This window comes from Anarrhichthys ocellatus, unplaced genomic scaffold (assembly GCF_004355925.1).
Source record: "Anarrhichthys ocellatus isolate YVR2014 unplaced genomic scaffold, GSC_Weel_1.0 scaffold21, whole genome shotgun sequence".
Classification (NCBI taxonomy): Eukaryota; Metazoa; Chordata; class Actinopteri; order Perciformes; family Anarhichadidae; genus Anarrhichthys; species Anarrhichthys ocellatus.
The window spans coordinates 4,141,375-4,157,423 of record NW_022280051.1 but is presented as its reverse complement, the minus strand read 5'-3'; the positions used below and the strand labels follow the sequence as shown (position 1 = coordinate 4,157,423).

The 16,049-nt window shown below is 42.9% G+C and overlaps 1 protein-coding gene across 12 annotated transcripts in view; it reads right to left on the bottom strand.

Moving 5' to 3' along the window:
- ppp1r12a (protein phosphatase 1, regulatory subunit 12A) overlaps window positions 1-9,585 on the bottom strand; it is a 38,119-nt gene extending 28,534 nt beyond the window's left edge. For all 12 annotated transcript variants that reach the window (XM_031859181.1, XM_031859182.1, XM_031859190.1 and 9 more), the window contains exon 1: window positions 9,243-9,585. In XM_031859181.1, coding sequence (XP_031715041.1) covers window positions 9,243-9,479 — 237 coding nt within the window. In that variant the 5' untranslated portion in view covers window positions 9,480-9,585. The remainder of the gene's footprint in view (window positions 1-9,242) is intronic.
- Between the last annotated feature and the right edge of the window lie 6,464 nt (window positions 9,586-16,049).

The window sequence follows — 16,049 nt, the reverse complement described above, 5'->3', positions numbered from 1 at the left end:
GAAATGGAACTACCATTAAAATCTATAACTGTGAGACTTTAGGGTGAATGTTCATTCTGAAAGGTGTACATCTGTGTGTGTTTACGCCTGAGACAAAGAGCTCACAGCTCCTGTGCTTTTGGCAGGGTTCATGAGGCCAGAGGGTACGAGGGGGGGGGGGGTTAGAGCGCTGCAGGGCGACCAGCTGGGTCCCTCCGCTTGATGAGCCCTGTTGGGAGCTGTAACTAGACTACACACATGCACACACAGCCTCTGCTACTGAGGACGACCATATAAGGCCCTGGGATTCCCATGGAAAAAGAAGACCAGGATTGAGGAAGAGGGGAAGGGGGAGAAGGAAAAAAGGAAAAAATAAAAAATAAAAAATAAAAAAAAATTGCCAGCTAGATTGTAACTGTATGTTTCACTTGGGCTTTCGCTCAGCAGCCAAAACAATAGCCCCACTTGAGAGAGCCAAATTAGTTTCCATGTGAGGGGTCCAAAGGGGAGAGAGGGGGCACCGAGGTCGGGGAGCCACGGAGAGATGGCAGAATATTTCCATATAATAGAAGCGTTATGTGGAGGCTACTATGCGGAGGACAGTCGGTCTACTAAAGAGGCATTGAGAACGGTCCACAGTGCCCCCCCACTGGCAGCGTCACCGCTCATGCCAACGAGCTGAGCCCGAGAGGTTAAATGGATAGTGTGGGCGCCGGGGTTCTGCCGATTTATAGCCATTACCACAAAAAATATGGATCGTCACCAGAGTGGCACCGCATCACTACGCATGTTGTGGTCGAAGGCCATTTCTGCTGTTTTGAGCGGACTAAAATAAGATAAATACAGTGTGATCTACACTTTCAGTATAATACCCTCCTCATATGTAAACAAATGGAACAATAAAACCTGTACATGATCATTTGATTTGGAAAATTGCACTTTGACAATGAAGAATAATACTTGCTTTTCATATGTTGTGCAGCCCCAAAAAGATAAAACTGCAAGATTTCCAACTATGATCAGAATACATCTTTGCTTGGCTGGCTTTAGGTAGATTATTAGTGCATTACAGCTGTACGCTTTGTGTGTGTGACAACATGAAACTATGCGAAGCTGGTGTCAGACATAAAAGCAGAGGGAGTGGAAGAAGCAGGCTCACTAGTGGAGCCTCAAAGAGGAAATGAGAAAAATAAACAGCCACTTCCTGTTCCTCTCTGGCCTAAAATCTCCAACACCCTGACCCCCCCCTACCATCACCACCAGACAAGCAATACCCCTCTAATATTCTAGATGGATAGCAAACATAAAACTATGATTAATCTGTCATCAGTTGATCATAGAGTGAGCTTCCTGCACAGTGGACGAGGATTTAACATGATCTATAAAACAGCCAGAGGCCCGGACACTGAGGATGGCAGCCGTGTCTTAGCAGGACTGGTTGTGGTTCGTTAATTATTAATTTAACAGTCAATTAACATCTCAGCGTGATAGGACTCAGTGACCTGACAATTATGCTCTATAAAACATGGCGATAAAATTCAGTTTGAGGACACTAATGAATTTCAACATCTCTTATTTTGGAATACATCTTATTAAAATTTTATGAGATTCGTTACCCCTCTTTGATGAACAAAAGCATTATTCACTACCATATATTATATCACTACTTCCAGTCAAATACAAGGAGTAGAATGTTAGAAATGTATAAGAGAATGAAAATTAATTATAATTATATATATATATATATATATATATATATATATATTCCATTTAGTAATGCACCCGGAGGAAATGCTGACGTCAGTAAAAGCCTACTCTCACCTCGTCAATTGAATCTTTTTATTGTCCAGTGAGGGACATTTGGTTTGAAAGCATTTGGGATTATTCAAATTATAAAAACAGATCTACTGATTGCAACACAACAACATCTAGCGAACAGAGGCCATGCTGCTTATGCGAGTCCATTTGACTCACAAGTACTCAGACCGCCATGGTCCCGGCCCATTTACTGACTGCTGTTTATCTGCAGGAAGAGCATCACTTGCATGCACTTTATTCACCAGCACACTAATGGGCTAGCTCCACAGCAAATAGGAGGTTCACTCAACCTCATGGCCACTCATGGATCAGCGCTAACAAGAATCGATGCCAATTAAGCGTAAAGGAAGAGCCTTAAACTATACAGCAATGTGTTAGCAAGGCCTATAAGCGGATATTAGACAATGTCGTATTGGTACGATGGTATGGTTACTGGGGATGTATGCGAGATTGTGGAATAAGCAGTTTGTTTTATTAGCACTATCAAATAAGCAGAGTCATCTCATGTTGGGTTTTTCAGAAACACTGTAAGCTATTCTGTGACAGGAGGAACGAATAACGTGTAATAACTGAGAATGTAAGGATATCATGTTCCGCATCTCCTGGCTGAACAATAACACAGAGTGTAGATTGTGTTCACCTCTATACCTCATTCCGTCCGCTGAAGATGCAGCCATTTTGAGGATGAATGGAAAGAATGTAACATCACCCTTCCACAGACAAACAAATGGACACGCGCGCTCTGCCTTAATTGCGCTCGCTGCTCCGTAAGACAATGAGGAATTCACAGTCTCTGGGTCCAGGTGTTTTCACTTCAAAAACAGCTCATTTATATATAATAAAAAAAAAAAAAAAAAAAAAAACACACTCGGTGTGAGACATGTGAATGCCGCCGAGCAAACAACAGCGGGGCGGCTTCAAGAAGACCTGGCTTAAGTAGAAGACAGACACTGTGCCACGGGGTGGGAAACAAAAAAAACAAGCTGGAGTCATCCCACAAACATTTCACAGCAGCTCGATACTATGCACGGCTTAGAAAAGCAAGCGGTGGGCAGTAATCTGTTCAGGCACCTGGCAGGTTCCTTTACACTCTGAGCAGAAAGGAAGCGATAAAACATTTATTTGGTTTGAAATCAACCGCTCATTTTGATGGAATAAATGCATCAGGTGAAATGGTTTGGTGGGACATAAGATACATCAAATGTGCTTCAGTGCAAGGTCAAGTCTGTGTCCACAGCCTCGCTGTCAAGTCAGCGCAGATCACATACGTGGCAGCAGGTTCACTCTCCTGAGGAATTCTACATACGACCCCAGGTAAACCAGTTCCAACCTGCAGCAAAGCTCATCCGACATACTTCAGACAACCCTCACTGTTCCAGATCCTCTGGACTATCCACTATGCATGATCACAGCAGTGTCATGAATAGAGTTGGGACGCGTAGGATTCACGCAGACCAGAATCAACTGAGCCACAGACGACGCGTTAACGGAATGTTTTCAAAAAGCGACCGCGCGGTCGGTGTCGTGTCTTTCTGCAACACTGTCCATCAAAATGAAAGTCTAAGGCTGCCACTGCTGCATGCATGGTTTTTGTTTCAGAGGAAATCAATACTTTCTATAAAAGGTTTTACAGTTTCATGTCTAACAAACTCAAGTTTATATGCATCCATCTAACATGAGATGTTCAGCTATAGACAGTTGTTTTGATCTCTTTCAAAGAAACTACATTGCAAGACATCTTACAATGCTTCTAACCCATCTAGCTCACGCAGTGGCCATCTATTTTCAAAGTTGACATGTTAACACTGTGCGCGAGGAAACAACACCGACGTGTCACAATCAGCAGATGACCAAGCACGGTGCAGAGCAGTGGCGCGCAGACAGCACAAGGACTTCCTGCTGTTGATTATGGGGTTGGTAAGAAATGTTGAATGAAACAGTGAGCGAGGCCAGCTTGACAAGGAGAGACCTGCCAATTATACACAGGTAACATATACATGTTCTGGGGCTCGGGTTCTAAAAGTATCACTCTCAATCATCAAGCACGCTGAGGTTACAACAGCGCTACTGTGATTCATTGCGGACTGGAATTCAGCGTTGAATCGCAACATGACCTTTTCTTTTATGCAAGGAATGAAACCGAGGACATCGTGTTTATCTCAGATCAGTGGATCTAAAGTGCAACTACAGTGACAGAAGCTCAGAGGGACATGTGCTGTGTAAAAGTTCACACATTTAACCACCTTCAGCACTGGTCACACAAACCAGCTGCTGGCGGAAAATCGAATAAAACATTCCTTAATCTAACTGCACTATCCATCAACTACTGGTTCTGCTGTTGCGTCATGTTTGCCTTGCTTTAATCCATAATGATCCACTCATGTTTGTCTTTCTTGTATTCGTAATGTTGCTCTTACCATCTGCTTAATCTCAATAGGTTTCAAATTACTTCTGCAAGACCTGTTTTGGTTCATGTGGTTAATAAATTCATGATGCAATCACATTTTCTCTACTGTACCCTGAAGATGTGATATTGTTTGAGAAGTTGATCATTCATCAATAAATGTCACCAAGATTAAATTAAATTAAGATTATTCTCTTGTGTGCATTGAACTGGACCATATTACACCAGTCCGTGTCGGCTTCTGATTTGAAACCAGAATTGAGATCTCAAACAAAGGTGTGTCATTAGCAATGATACACAATCATAACTCATATGGAAAGTAGTAAATAGATCTATGTGTTACACCAAAACAAGGCAATAGCTATAATCACATTCAAGGAGGACTGGCTGTTAACTATTCATGCTAGACAAAGAACAATAACATCGAGACTGTCTAGATTCCAGACCATGAATTATTAAGTTGCATCATAATGTATTCTGTAATATGTTAGAAATGCATGAGTGACTAGCTGCTACTGTAAGGCAGCCTTAAACCATAACAAAGAAGACTTGTTCTAAATGGGCAGATATCAAGTGCCTGAAGAAGAATAATTGTCGGGCACGGGGATCCTGTTACAGTCTAAATACTGGAATAGTTTACCATAAAAACCCAACGATACCTGTTCATTTCACTGAGCAAACATTTTAAATGTAGTTTAACGTTCATCACGTTGACTTTAAAGCCTTTTTAACCAACAATAACCCTTCAGCTGGTTATGTCATAGCAGCTAAGAGACAAGTTCTCTGCACGAGTCCAACAAAAGAAAAGGACACACTGGCACTATGTGGTCAAGTCAAGTCGATCTTATTTATATTGCCCAATTTCACAATTCTGCCTCAAAGGGCACAATATCACTTTAACGGTGAACAACAGCTTGACTAAAAGGCTGCAGTCAAGCTGAATGATTTCTAAACTACCTGGACCTTGATGTTCAACAGAACATCTGTCTCTCCTCCTAAACAATAACCGAAAGTAAAAAAATGTCACTACCAGTCAAAAAGACCCCCAGGATGTTGCACATCAAAAGGCAGTTGATTTACAATGCTTTGTAGGAAAGCACCAAATATCACTCGGCTTCCTAATTAAACCTCAATGCAAAAGAGCATCGTCATCTGGGCTCGCTTTAGGCCACATGCTGCACGCCCCGAAAAACCCCACAAGCTGCAGGAAAGCCAATGACAGCGCTACGTTTCAACCTCAAACGATGTAATCCGAGGTAGTCTTTATCGAACAATCTGATCTGGGAGTTATTCTGCAGGAAGCTAGAGCCCTGACAGTTGTAAAGAAAAAGCAAAACAGGTGAGAGTAACAGGGAAGATCTGCATTTTGCAATGTGATGCTTTGCTTGTTTTAGCCAAGGGGCCTCTCCACATGAGATGGAAGGCTGTTTCTCCCTCGGGCAGAGAGACAGGAGGCTTGGGGTCTGTGAGAGGATGCCATGATGCCTTTATCAGAAGGACAGGGACATGTCAAAAGGCACAGCTGAGACTCTCAGGGCCGGTCTGATCTGTAGTGAGAAGTCCACAGCAATTATGTAATATGTTAATATGACGGATGCCACCTCGCGCTCTGTAAACTGTTCCATTACAAAATCCTATGAAATTGATTCTCTAAGCACTGCCAGAGACTCTCTCTCTCTCTCTCTCTGCTCAGCCTGTTATGCAACCTCCCACTCTGTACATGCAAATCCACCAACACACGAGTGACTAGCAACCTTCCCCGAGTCGTTGTTATGGAGACAGTGCAAGATAATGTTCATAGACTTCAGGGCCGTAATGAGGGTGTGTAATGTCAACAGAGCGAAGGCATTGTAATACCCTAACTCTGACATGTTAAGCTGGCCTGAGTCTTGTCACCTCGGTGCTCGGGGATCAACACCGGCTCCGAACACTAAAGACAAAAAAGTTCAGGTGTGGGTCAGTGTGGAGATTTTCCTTGTGCGAGGCGACAAGCCCCGGTTGCCTCCACACTAATTGCCTTGATGGAGCTCAGTGGGCGACAGTCAGCTGGGCCTCGGCGTTGTATTGGGAGTAGCGAGCCAGAGAGAGAATGACTGGAGGGGAGGGGTTTCGGTGACAGCTGAGGAATGTCTGCTCCGCTCTCCCTTTGCCGTGGTTTCAAGCGACTGTCATGTGAGGAATGTACGGGCTTGGACGACAGGACCTGGAATGCTACTCTCCGAGACGAATTTAGCAGACCAGATCTGGAATCTCCACTCGTCTGCTGGACCCCTCGTCCGCTCGTGCATCCTCTTTACCGTCCACCTGAAACCACGCAGTCTGTGTTTGGATGAACCAATCTGTAAAGCTATACTAAGTCGACATCTTAACCCTGGCTACTAACAACGTCCATGTGCACCTGTCATGGTCTTCATCATGAATCACGTTATAGCGACAACAACAGACGGGAACATGTTTACGGGTGCTTCTGCAACAAACCGTTTTTTAGGTGACAGAAGGCCCACGACTCGCATGGCGACACAACCTCTAGCCTACATGCGGGATCATGCCAGGGCTGCACCACAAAGCAGAGCTGCAGACTGTGAGTCATACCCAAACTTAGTATCATCTCCTGAAACCCAGTTAGGAGAACTTGTGGCGGTGGTATTTATAAACCTGCACTGGTCACCACCCAGCATTGGGAGTGATATCGCTGCACCTATTGTGGAGAGAGTCCTCATGTAACAACATGACACACTTCCCAACAAAGCCAGAGGTCAAGTCATTCCACAGAATAGGGCAGTGCACTTTATGCACAAACTGAAACCAATGCAAAACAAAGACATCATATGATTGACCGACTGGCCCTCTCCTCTTCATCATCTTGACCTCTGCGAAATTCTGTTGTGAAATCATAAGCATTCTGTGAAATTCATCACCTTCTTTAAACTCTTTATAAAAACACCCCAAAAACCTCAGATCACATGCGCACATGTGATCTGAGGGCAGCTTCTCGTGAGAGCGGCACTGCAAATTCTTTCCTCACTTTGGCTCATCCCTGGACATCAGCCCAAAGAGAGGCAACACTTGCATCCAATGAGTTTGCGCAGGGGGGGGCCGTGGTAAGTTCAGACCTCATAATAACAGATTCTGAGCACAAAGAATGGTTGATTCAACAACACCATTAATAAGAGCACGGAGCAAATATTTACACAAATGAAATCAACTCATCATCCAAAGATAAAAGCTGATGAACCAACTCAGAAAATGTAATTTTAAAACGTTGAATAGGCAGAACAAAGTCTTGGACAACAACCGTGCCGTGTAGCATGGTGGTGCAATTAGCAGTGCTCAGGCTTACTAACACAGCACATGTGGGCATGACTAATAAGGTGACATCACTGGAAATGTATGCAAGCATTACACATTTCATATTCTATGATTCATTCTTAAATCATTTAAGCACTTGCTATCAAAACAAATGGGTGTAAAAAGCATCCTTGCTTTCGCAATTAATTAAACTGTTGCGTGGGTTGTTTCCACAATAAATAAATGGCACTTTGATTTATTAAGTTGCTAATGAAGTACCTGAGGTTTCCTGTTGTCCTACAGGTGTAAAGGTGTGTAACGAAGACATAATTGCAATGTCCTAGTTACAAATCCATCCAGGTATGTTTTCTTTTGGTATTAAAAATGTACTCTGTTAATGCACAGCAGCTGATATTGTTTATATGCCATCATCTTATTCCATTTGTAATAAATGTGCCTAGATCAGATAGCATTTTAGTTCATATCTGATGTAGAATACTATTGACATTTTCCAAGTATTGTTTATTTTATAGTAAAGGGTAGAGAGATGTCACATCTGGAGCTTAGCAGATAATGAACAATCAAACTCCCCTTTCTTTTGAATGCACCTACTGTCTGGCATAATATTACGATCACTGTACTGGTACTTTAAGAACCATATAATCTGTCATTTTGCCGTGCTTAGTTTCAAAAAAGCCTCATATATGAATAGCACCTGACGTTACCGACTACCGACAGCCAGAACGAGCTGCCATTTTCATTATTTGCCTAGGAAAGCACCGAGGCTAGTCAACGTAGCTACCAGTTGTTAGCGGGCAAATAGTTAGCATAGCACTGCTAGCATTCCAGCGTAATAGTAAATTATTTGTCACACATGTTCCTCTGCTAACGTCACACTTGGAGACAAACTAGTTATCCGCCGACGTCGCTTCTCAAGCGAGCTAACGAATGAATTAACATCAGCTAAACCCTCCATAACAGCTAACGACAGCTAGCTTATCCTAGCTAATGTAGCGTTAGCATACATTCCGCTTGGCTGATAGTGCACAGACCTAATGTACCTCTTTGTCACATTTAAGCTAACATACCAAACAGTGCTGTCAACAACATATATATTACATAAGTGTCGCATACAGCTGAGGTCTTGGTAGGATAATAGCAGCCTGTAATCGAGTGGCGTTATACACAACTAAAGCTAGCTAGCTTTGGCTTCTTCCAGAGAGTAGCCGCAGTCAAAAACAAAACCACTTTTACTGCTATAGCCAGGTAGTAGCCATCGGTGTGGAAATCAATGACAACATTGGTATTTAAGCCCCTGGCACAACTCGATTGTTCCACATCAATGTGCCATAGAAACACTAGTGGTAGCTCGGCTTGAAGGTAACTGACAACATATAAATTACCCGACGTTACAGTTTGATGTGCAGCAGTACAGCAATTAGACTGCACCCACTTGACTGGAGGATAGACCTGGCTAGTTTACAAAAAGTAGTCCTTAAAGGGAAGCTTTTTTTTTAAACTTTGTTGCTCATTGTGGATTGCACTCGGGAAACCTGCAAGCACAGTTAGCACAGTTTTGAATTTAAGTAGTCCATAACCCAAGCTCTGAGAGAGAGAGGCCAGTGTGTTGATCTATATCGTCGAAAAGGAAGGTAAACAACGGGATGAGAATGGCTTCCATTTGACAGGTGTTCAACGATACTTGTGTCTATTGATGACTGACATTAACAACTACAGCAGGAACAACACAGACCTGGTGGAGGGCGGTGAGACCGTCCACATTGGCGTAGTTGATGTCAGCGCCTCGGTCAAGCATTCGGAGCACCTCCTCGGTATCGCCGCTCGAGCAGGCGGCCAGAAACACGGCGCCATCGTCGAACTTCACCTTCGTCTTCTTCTTCTTCAGAACAGGAGGCTCCTGGTCCGTTTCCGAGCCCAGCCACCGCTTTAACTGCTCATTCCTCTTCTGCTTGGCGTCCGCCATCTTCATCCCCCTCCTGATCTGTCTGTCTCGGGCTTCTTCTTATCTTTCTCCGAGAGAGGATATACTTTATAGTGCCACTATCCCACAGCGCACTGGGGCGTGGGAAGGGAGGGCTGGGGAGAGAGAGAGAGAGAGAGCGAGGGAAAAAGAGAGAGAGAGAGAGAGAGAGAGAGAGAGAGAGAATTGTTTTCCAAAATCTCGCGAGATCTGGAGCTCAGGAGCTGCAGTATAACGTCATCATGAGCAGATTATGAGGAGAGAGTGAGCAGGGGTATAATCCTTTTTAGACTGTGTGTACACCAAATAAGACAAGAGTACTTGAAAATATTACATAACATTCAGCTATAGCTAGAGAGAAAGAGGCAATTTTACATACAGTAGAAAGTATTTGCAACATATCCTCTATGCTCCATTTTAAATAGACCATAACATTTATGACACATTATGTAACAATAACATAGGGTATTACAATATATGAATAGCTTCACAAACACCAAGTCAAATGTATTCTTCTTTGTTATTAGGAGATGCTGGACCATGTTGGAGTTTCTCTTAAACTCAATATATAATTATCCTTCCATCAAGTAAAAATGTGAAAAGTATTGATACTTTTTGTGCATTTAATTGATGTAATGAACTAAAGAGCTGAAAGACATGGATATATTTGTTGTTGTTTGTTTATTTTTTTGTGATCATCATGGAGTTTTTATTTATTTCAACCCTCTGAGTTTGAAATAAGAAAGAGATCAAGCATTCATTCTATCAAAATCACTCATTCATTTTACATAATACCTGTCTAATAAGACCTAAGTCATGTTATCAACCACGTGCATGTAGAGTGTTGTGAGTTTGTTCTTAATCAGTCGACAAAACCATTAGATTAGAAAATCCGGTATATCTAACAAACCGAAGGCACCGTTGGTGACAATGTTAAGCATATGGTGTTTTAAGACAATGAAAATCTTTAGAAGAAATAGAGACAGAATGACAGGAAAATCATGTAGATTAAAAAAGAAAAAGAGTGGCACTTACATTACCCATGCCACAAACATATAGAACTCTGCAGTTTTCTTAAAGTCTGCATCCAGCCATGCCCCCGCTTCTGCACTTCCTTTTTAATGGACTGAATTGCACCATATTCATTCTCCATGTGCATTTTCCACAGGTGGGTAGTGAAAACCAAACATTATGAATATATTGATGAACCAAAACAGTTCCCATTCTGTCTGTTTTTTACAGAGATGAGGTCACTATTGTCATTAGTTGTGTTTAAGATGAACTTCTGTCCCTCCTGGTCATGATATGACTGTTGTTCTTAGTTTCTAGTTGTTGTTTTTTCAAACAGACGTGACTTGTCCTTTTTCTTTTCATTTCAGGAATGGGCGTGCTAACAAAACTTCCTCCACACATGAACGCATCGAATGAAATGGCTATTCCAAAGATGTAACATGTTTAGTTTACATATAATAAAAACACATTGCTCTCTCTTTGGGAGAATAAAAAAAACCCTCCTCACCACAAAGTACCTGTAATGATTTGATGGGTAACACTTGAAGTGCTAGGAATGTCTAGTGGACTCGAGCACCAGGGTGGTCCAGCTCAACCTGGAGTAAAAACAAGGTGGCCAGGCATAAAGTGTTTTTTATTTTGGCACCACCATGTGTTATTGTTGGCAGACACCCATGTGTACTCAGCGGGGGGTGTGGTGCAGCCCCCTCATACACAAGTTGTGGATAAGACACACACAGACCTCTTTTTTTTTTTTTCTTTTTGGGGTTTAAAGACATTTCAGAAAGTGAAAATTATGCTGCTTGCGCTTGATTAAATACCACCCACCCGCTGAACTTGGAGTTGACATCCTGAATAACAAGCTGTTCAAGCAGAATCATGATCCAAAACATTTATACAACTGTGATCATGAGCCATTGTGTGAAGTCATGCCACCCCCAATTTTACCATTTCAGAACCATTCCTCATGTCACCGACACTGAAGGTAGATAGATTGAAATGATTTATAGTCTGCAAATGCAATAAATGAGACTTGGGCCTCAGCACTAGGGGACTCTGGGTCAGAACACGGAGGTTAAAACACGGAAAGGCTCAGCTGATACTGATCCCTAATGTTCCAGAAATGTCACGGGAAATTACGGTGGTTCTACTGAGTCATAGAGATGGTGGGACACCAACGGCGTCAGTGTCAGGAAGTCGTTGGCTGGAGGCTTCAGTGAGCTGATATCAGGAGGGTTTGCAGGGAAAGTGATGTGCAAGCCGCTGCTCAGCGAGGAGGGCCAACCTCGCGGTGGCCGACACAAGGCGAGCCATGTGGGCCACGTCCAACTTCATGAGAGTGTGTGTAGGTAAGACACACAAGTGAGTTTTAGAGCTGGCAGACTGCGTTATTACTCGCAGGCCAAAAAAAACTGAGCTTATCTTTATGATTCAGTGTTTTCATAAGGTTGCTTTAAATATATAACTGTAACATTATCATAACCTTTGAATATTCAAGCTCTGAATATGGGATAACATTGACATTTTCAATGTCCTACCTACCAATGAGAAAACATGGAACGGGTACATATGCTCTTTGATTTTAGTTAGGGTTTAGTTATATCTAATACCATACAGTAAACATGCACCTTTCACATAAGCAAATATCCAAACAAATGAGTCGCCTTTAAAGCTAAATTTAAACAACACCACCACCATGATGTTGTGTTGTTGCCCCCTAAAAACAAATGCATCAATATATTTAGTCAGAAATCTACACACAAATGATGCCGTAAAATCAAAATCAAAAACGTCGTTCAGTTCTACAAAAAGTTATTGTAATTTTCTCGTATTTTACGCAGCTCAGGGCCAATAAAATACAATTTGAATATATTTAACATCCAAGCTTTAAAATGAGAAAATGCAACAAAAAAAAAGGATTTGGATATTTCCAAGAGGTGCTGTGCATTTTTAAGCTTGTAAATCTCCCCTACAGTTTGCTTATATATCTACAACATCAACATGGTTACGTAAGAGGGGCCTCTTGTTGCACTGAAAGGGATGGAAACTCCTCGACGTACATCTGCACATAATCCACTCAACAGCGTAACAAATATCTTGGATGTACAGTAAAGCATCCTGTTTATGCATCCTGCCGTAACCCCCCCCCCCCCCAGCAGCTGCAATTACCTCAGTGATGACAAATAATTGCAGTTATTAATGTGATGCCGGAGGATGCATGAGGATTTTTTTCATTATAACTGATGGGATGTCAGCAGGAATATACAGTACGTTCCACAACACGGGAGAAAAATCATTCATCAGCATCACCTCTGACAGGCAGTTGTGACCATCCTGCAGTACATGTGTCATGAGACTCCTGGACAAACTCCTGTCTTTCATTACCCTTCGCTTTGATCTCCGATGACTGTTTGCTGTTGTTCCTGCTCCTTGAGAGGATAAACGTGTCTGGGAGTGACTCGAGTGTATATCAGTACCACAAAATTACACCGGCGCACTCTCACTGTTTGTCTTCAGCCGCTGAGCGAGCTGATTAAAACCCACCGACAGATCTGTAAGTCATGTCATTGACATCGCTGTCTGGTCCCTCGGCACCTATGACTGGTCCCCCAGAGGAAGCTCTTGTTTACTGCTTTAATTGAGTGTTTCCAAGGGGACTGTTCTCTGGCGTGGTTTGTGAAACCAGATGAGGTGTTCATGCCAAGTGGTCTGGAAAGGCACAAAGGCAAAGCAATTTGGAGGTGACTATCTGCCTTAAAGTATCAGTCTGTATAGTGTTATAAAGTCAAGTCCACTTTAGAGTTTGAGTTTTTTTGTATTTCCAGGGAAAATGCTGTACCTTGGTTTTTATGAATGTTTTTCTCTGTTAAGAAGATATTGCATTTCAGAACAGTTATCAATGGGGTCAGTCTAAGAAGCCCTGCAAAAAAAGCCACAATAGTGGGATCAGACAGGGAAAATAATGAATTGCCATACAGTAACTGTATCATATCCACCAGCATGTCAGTGCAGGTGACCCAGACAAGCAGCACTCGCAGAGGGGTGACTGGTGATGTGTGGACAACTCGGTCCCATCTGAGAGAAGCCAGACGCTCGGCTCCCACGCTCCCATGTCACCCAGTGCCTGTTGTTGGCGCCTGCGACGCCGACACACTCATCTCCCTCCCCGAAATACGGGTCCAGACAGCAGCGCTATCGAGCAGATAGAAATAGTCATGCTTTGATGTTATCGAAAGGACGTCTAAAAAGTGATGTCGAGAAATACCCCCCGATAGTGCTGGCTCAGCCCTTCAGACCCTTTCAATTAGTCACCGGTGGATTGAGGAGCTTGCCCCGGCTTGTGGTATCAGGCGAGAGCTAGCAGGTCTACAGAAAGAGCTGGGTGGAATATAAAAACATTGTTCCCAGAAGCCCCAAGGTGACATGCATTGGGCTCAACCCCAAGTCCATCACTGATGAACGGGCCTCCATTTGACTGCACTATGTGTAGATTGCATCGCCCAATGTCGCCGGGGGCTTCAACAGTCAAAGTATTTAGAGGGAGAGTGCAACGAGAAAGCACAATGTGTCCAAGGCCAATCATGTGTCAGGCAGTGAAGTGGAGGAACAGACGGCGATTGGCAGAGAAACGGAGAGATTTGAATGAATGGCAGGTTGGTATTATTATTGTCTTTATTCGACGAATAATGATAGCAACCTGATCTGTGGGTTTTTCCTCAGCTGTGGATGCTGCTTTACTGCATGTGTCTTTAGGTTCCTCTTTGTGTGTTTGTGCACCGTAAATCCACTCTCGGCCCCTTAATCGTTTGGACCAAATAGGTTAAGCGTCGCAGCAGCGCCTCGTGTATCGCACAGAATCCACACATGTGATTATTGCACAGATTACTAGCACTTTTTGGGTCAGGAGGACTGAAGTGCACAGACCGGAGCTGTTGCAGCCTCTCCATGGCCTGTGTGCAAACATGAGGTGACGTCTTCGTAAGCATCGCAGGGTTGAGGAGTGTTCATGAGGTGATCTGCTCCCAGACGAACAGCTGAGCTCTAACCCCTGGACAGAAATAGGGCAGCCGCTTTCACTTAGCAGGGGCTGTACAGCTGGAGCATCACTTGATTCTGCTCTTTTAAATCTCGGGCCGATATGTTGGCAATATGACAACAATGGATGCTTGATTGTGCTAAGTCAATTAAAATGTTTGGTGACAGCGTTATGTGCAAATGAACAGTGGTGTTAGTGTGTGATGCAGGCATATTTAATTCTGGGATGAGTGTGTTTCTTTAAGGCCAAATTAATCGTGACAGCCTAATAAGACAAGGCTATTTGAGTGACCTTGTTTCCTCGAGAAAAGAGGCTAATAATAGGCCCAAATCTGGAGCTGCGGTGAAGGCTGTTATAGGTTAGTGCTAAAAGCTACGATGAATCATTCCAGCCACGCAAGCCATGGAAAAAAAAAAAATCATCAATTTGTTCCAGCCGGATGAAGATTATCATGATTTATGTCTTTAAAGCGATGACCAGGATTGTAGAGGAGCCTGTAAGGAAACAGATTACAAGATTACAAACAATCAGACAGGAACTGTTAAGGATAGGTTCACATCAAACAGTCTTCACATCTCCTGTCTGTAGCCATTAAGAGATCCCGTCTTAAAGTGACTCCAATAGGAGATGGAGGTCAATATCCTCAAAGCAAATATGAGGATAAATCAGTTGAAGCTAGTCAAATTTAGTATCTTCTAGTAAAAGTCCTTGTAGTATTGGGTCTTATTAAGTCTTGAATACGTCTTTGTTGTGTATATGGGCACGTGTTTTGCATTAAAGAGGCAGTGTGTATCATTTAGGGGGATCTATTAGCCCAAATAATATGAATAAATATGTCTTCTTTAGTGTAAAGGAGCCGTTTTAATCTACATACAAACCTGGTCCTCACTCTTTACGGAGTCCGCCATGATGCACCTCCACGTTTCTACAGTAGCCCAGAACGGACAAACCAAACACTGGCCTCAGATAGGGGCTTTTGTAAAAGATACTTTTATTAATTTATGATCATGCGCTTTTTGAGAGATGGTTGTAATAACAGATCAATTTAACAGATCAGTACTATGCAGTTTCTGAGGTTCCACAAAATGATGTCCACGTAAACTGAAAAGAATACTGCCATACATCCATCAGCTCTATTGATCTCTTAGATCATTTTAAAGCTCTGGTTCTCCTGTTTTAGACTTCTTGATTTAGCCATTGAAACCCTCTGCCCTCATTATTTCCATTCACCTTGATGAAAAGAAGCATGAGCGGAAAAACAGAGCCGCATTCATTCTTTAAAGCCTCGGCCCTATCAGGTTTAAATAGCACTAACACATTGTGAACTGCACTCAACCCTGCGGATGATCAGGGGGCGCGAGCCCATGGGGGTGCATTCTCCGAGGTGAAAGGTCACAGACCATCTCATTTGTCATGGACAGTTTCAGGGTGCTTCATTTGCGGACAGGTTCATGTTTCAATTAACAGGTGTCAAATATCTTATTTCCCAACTGTGCTCATCTCCCACGACCTTGGTGATCCCAAAATCTGCT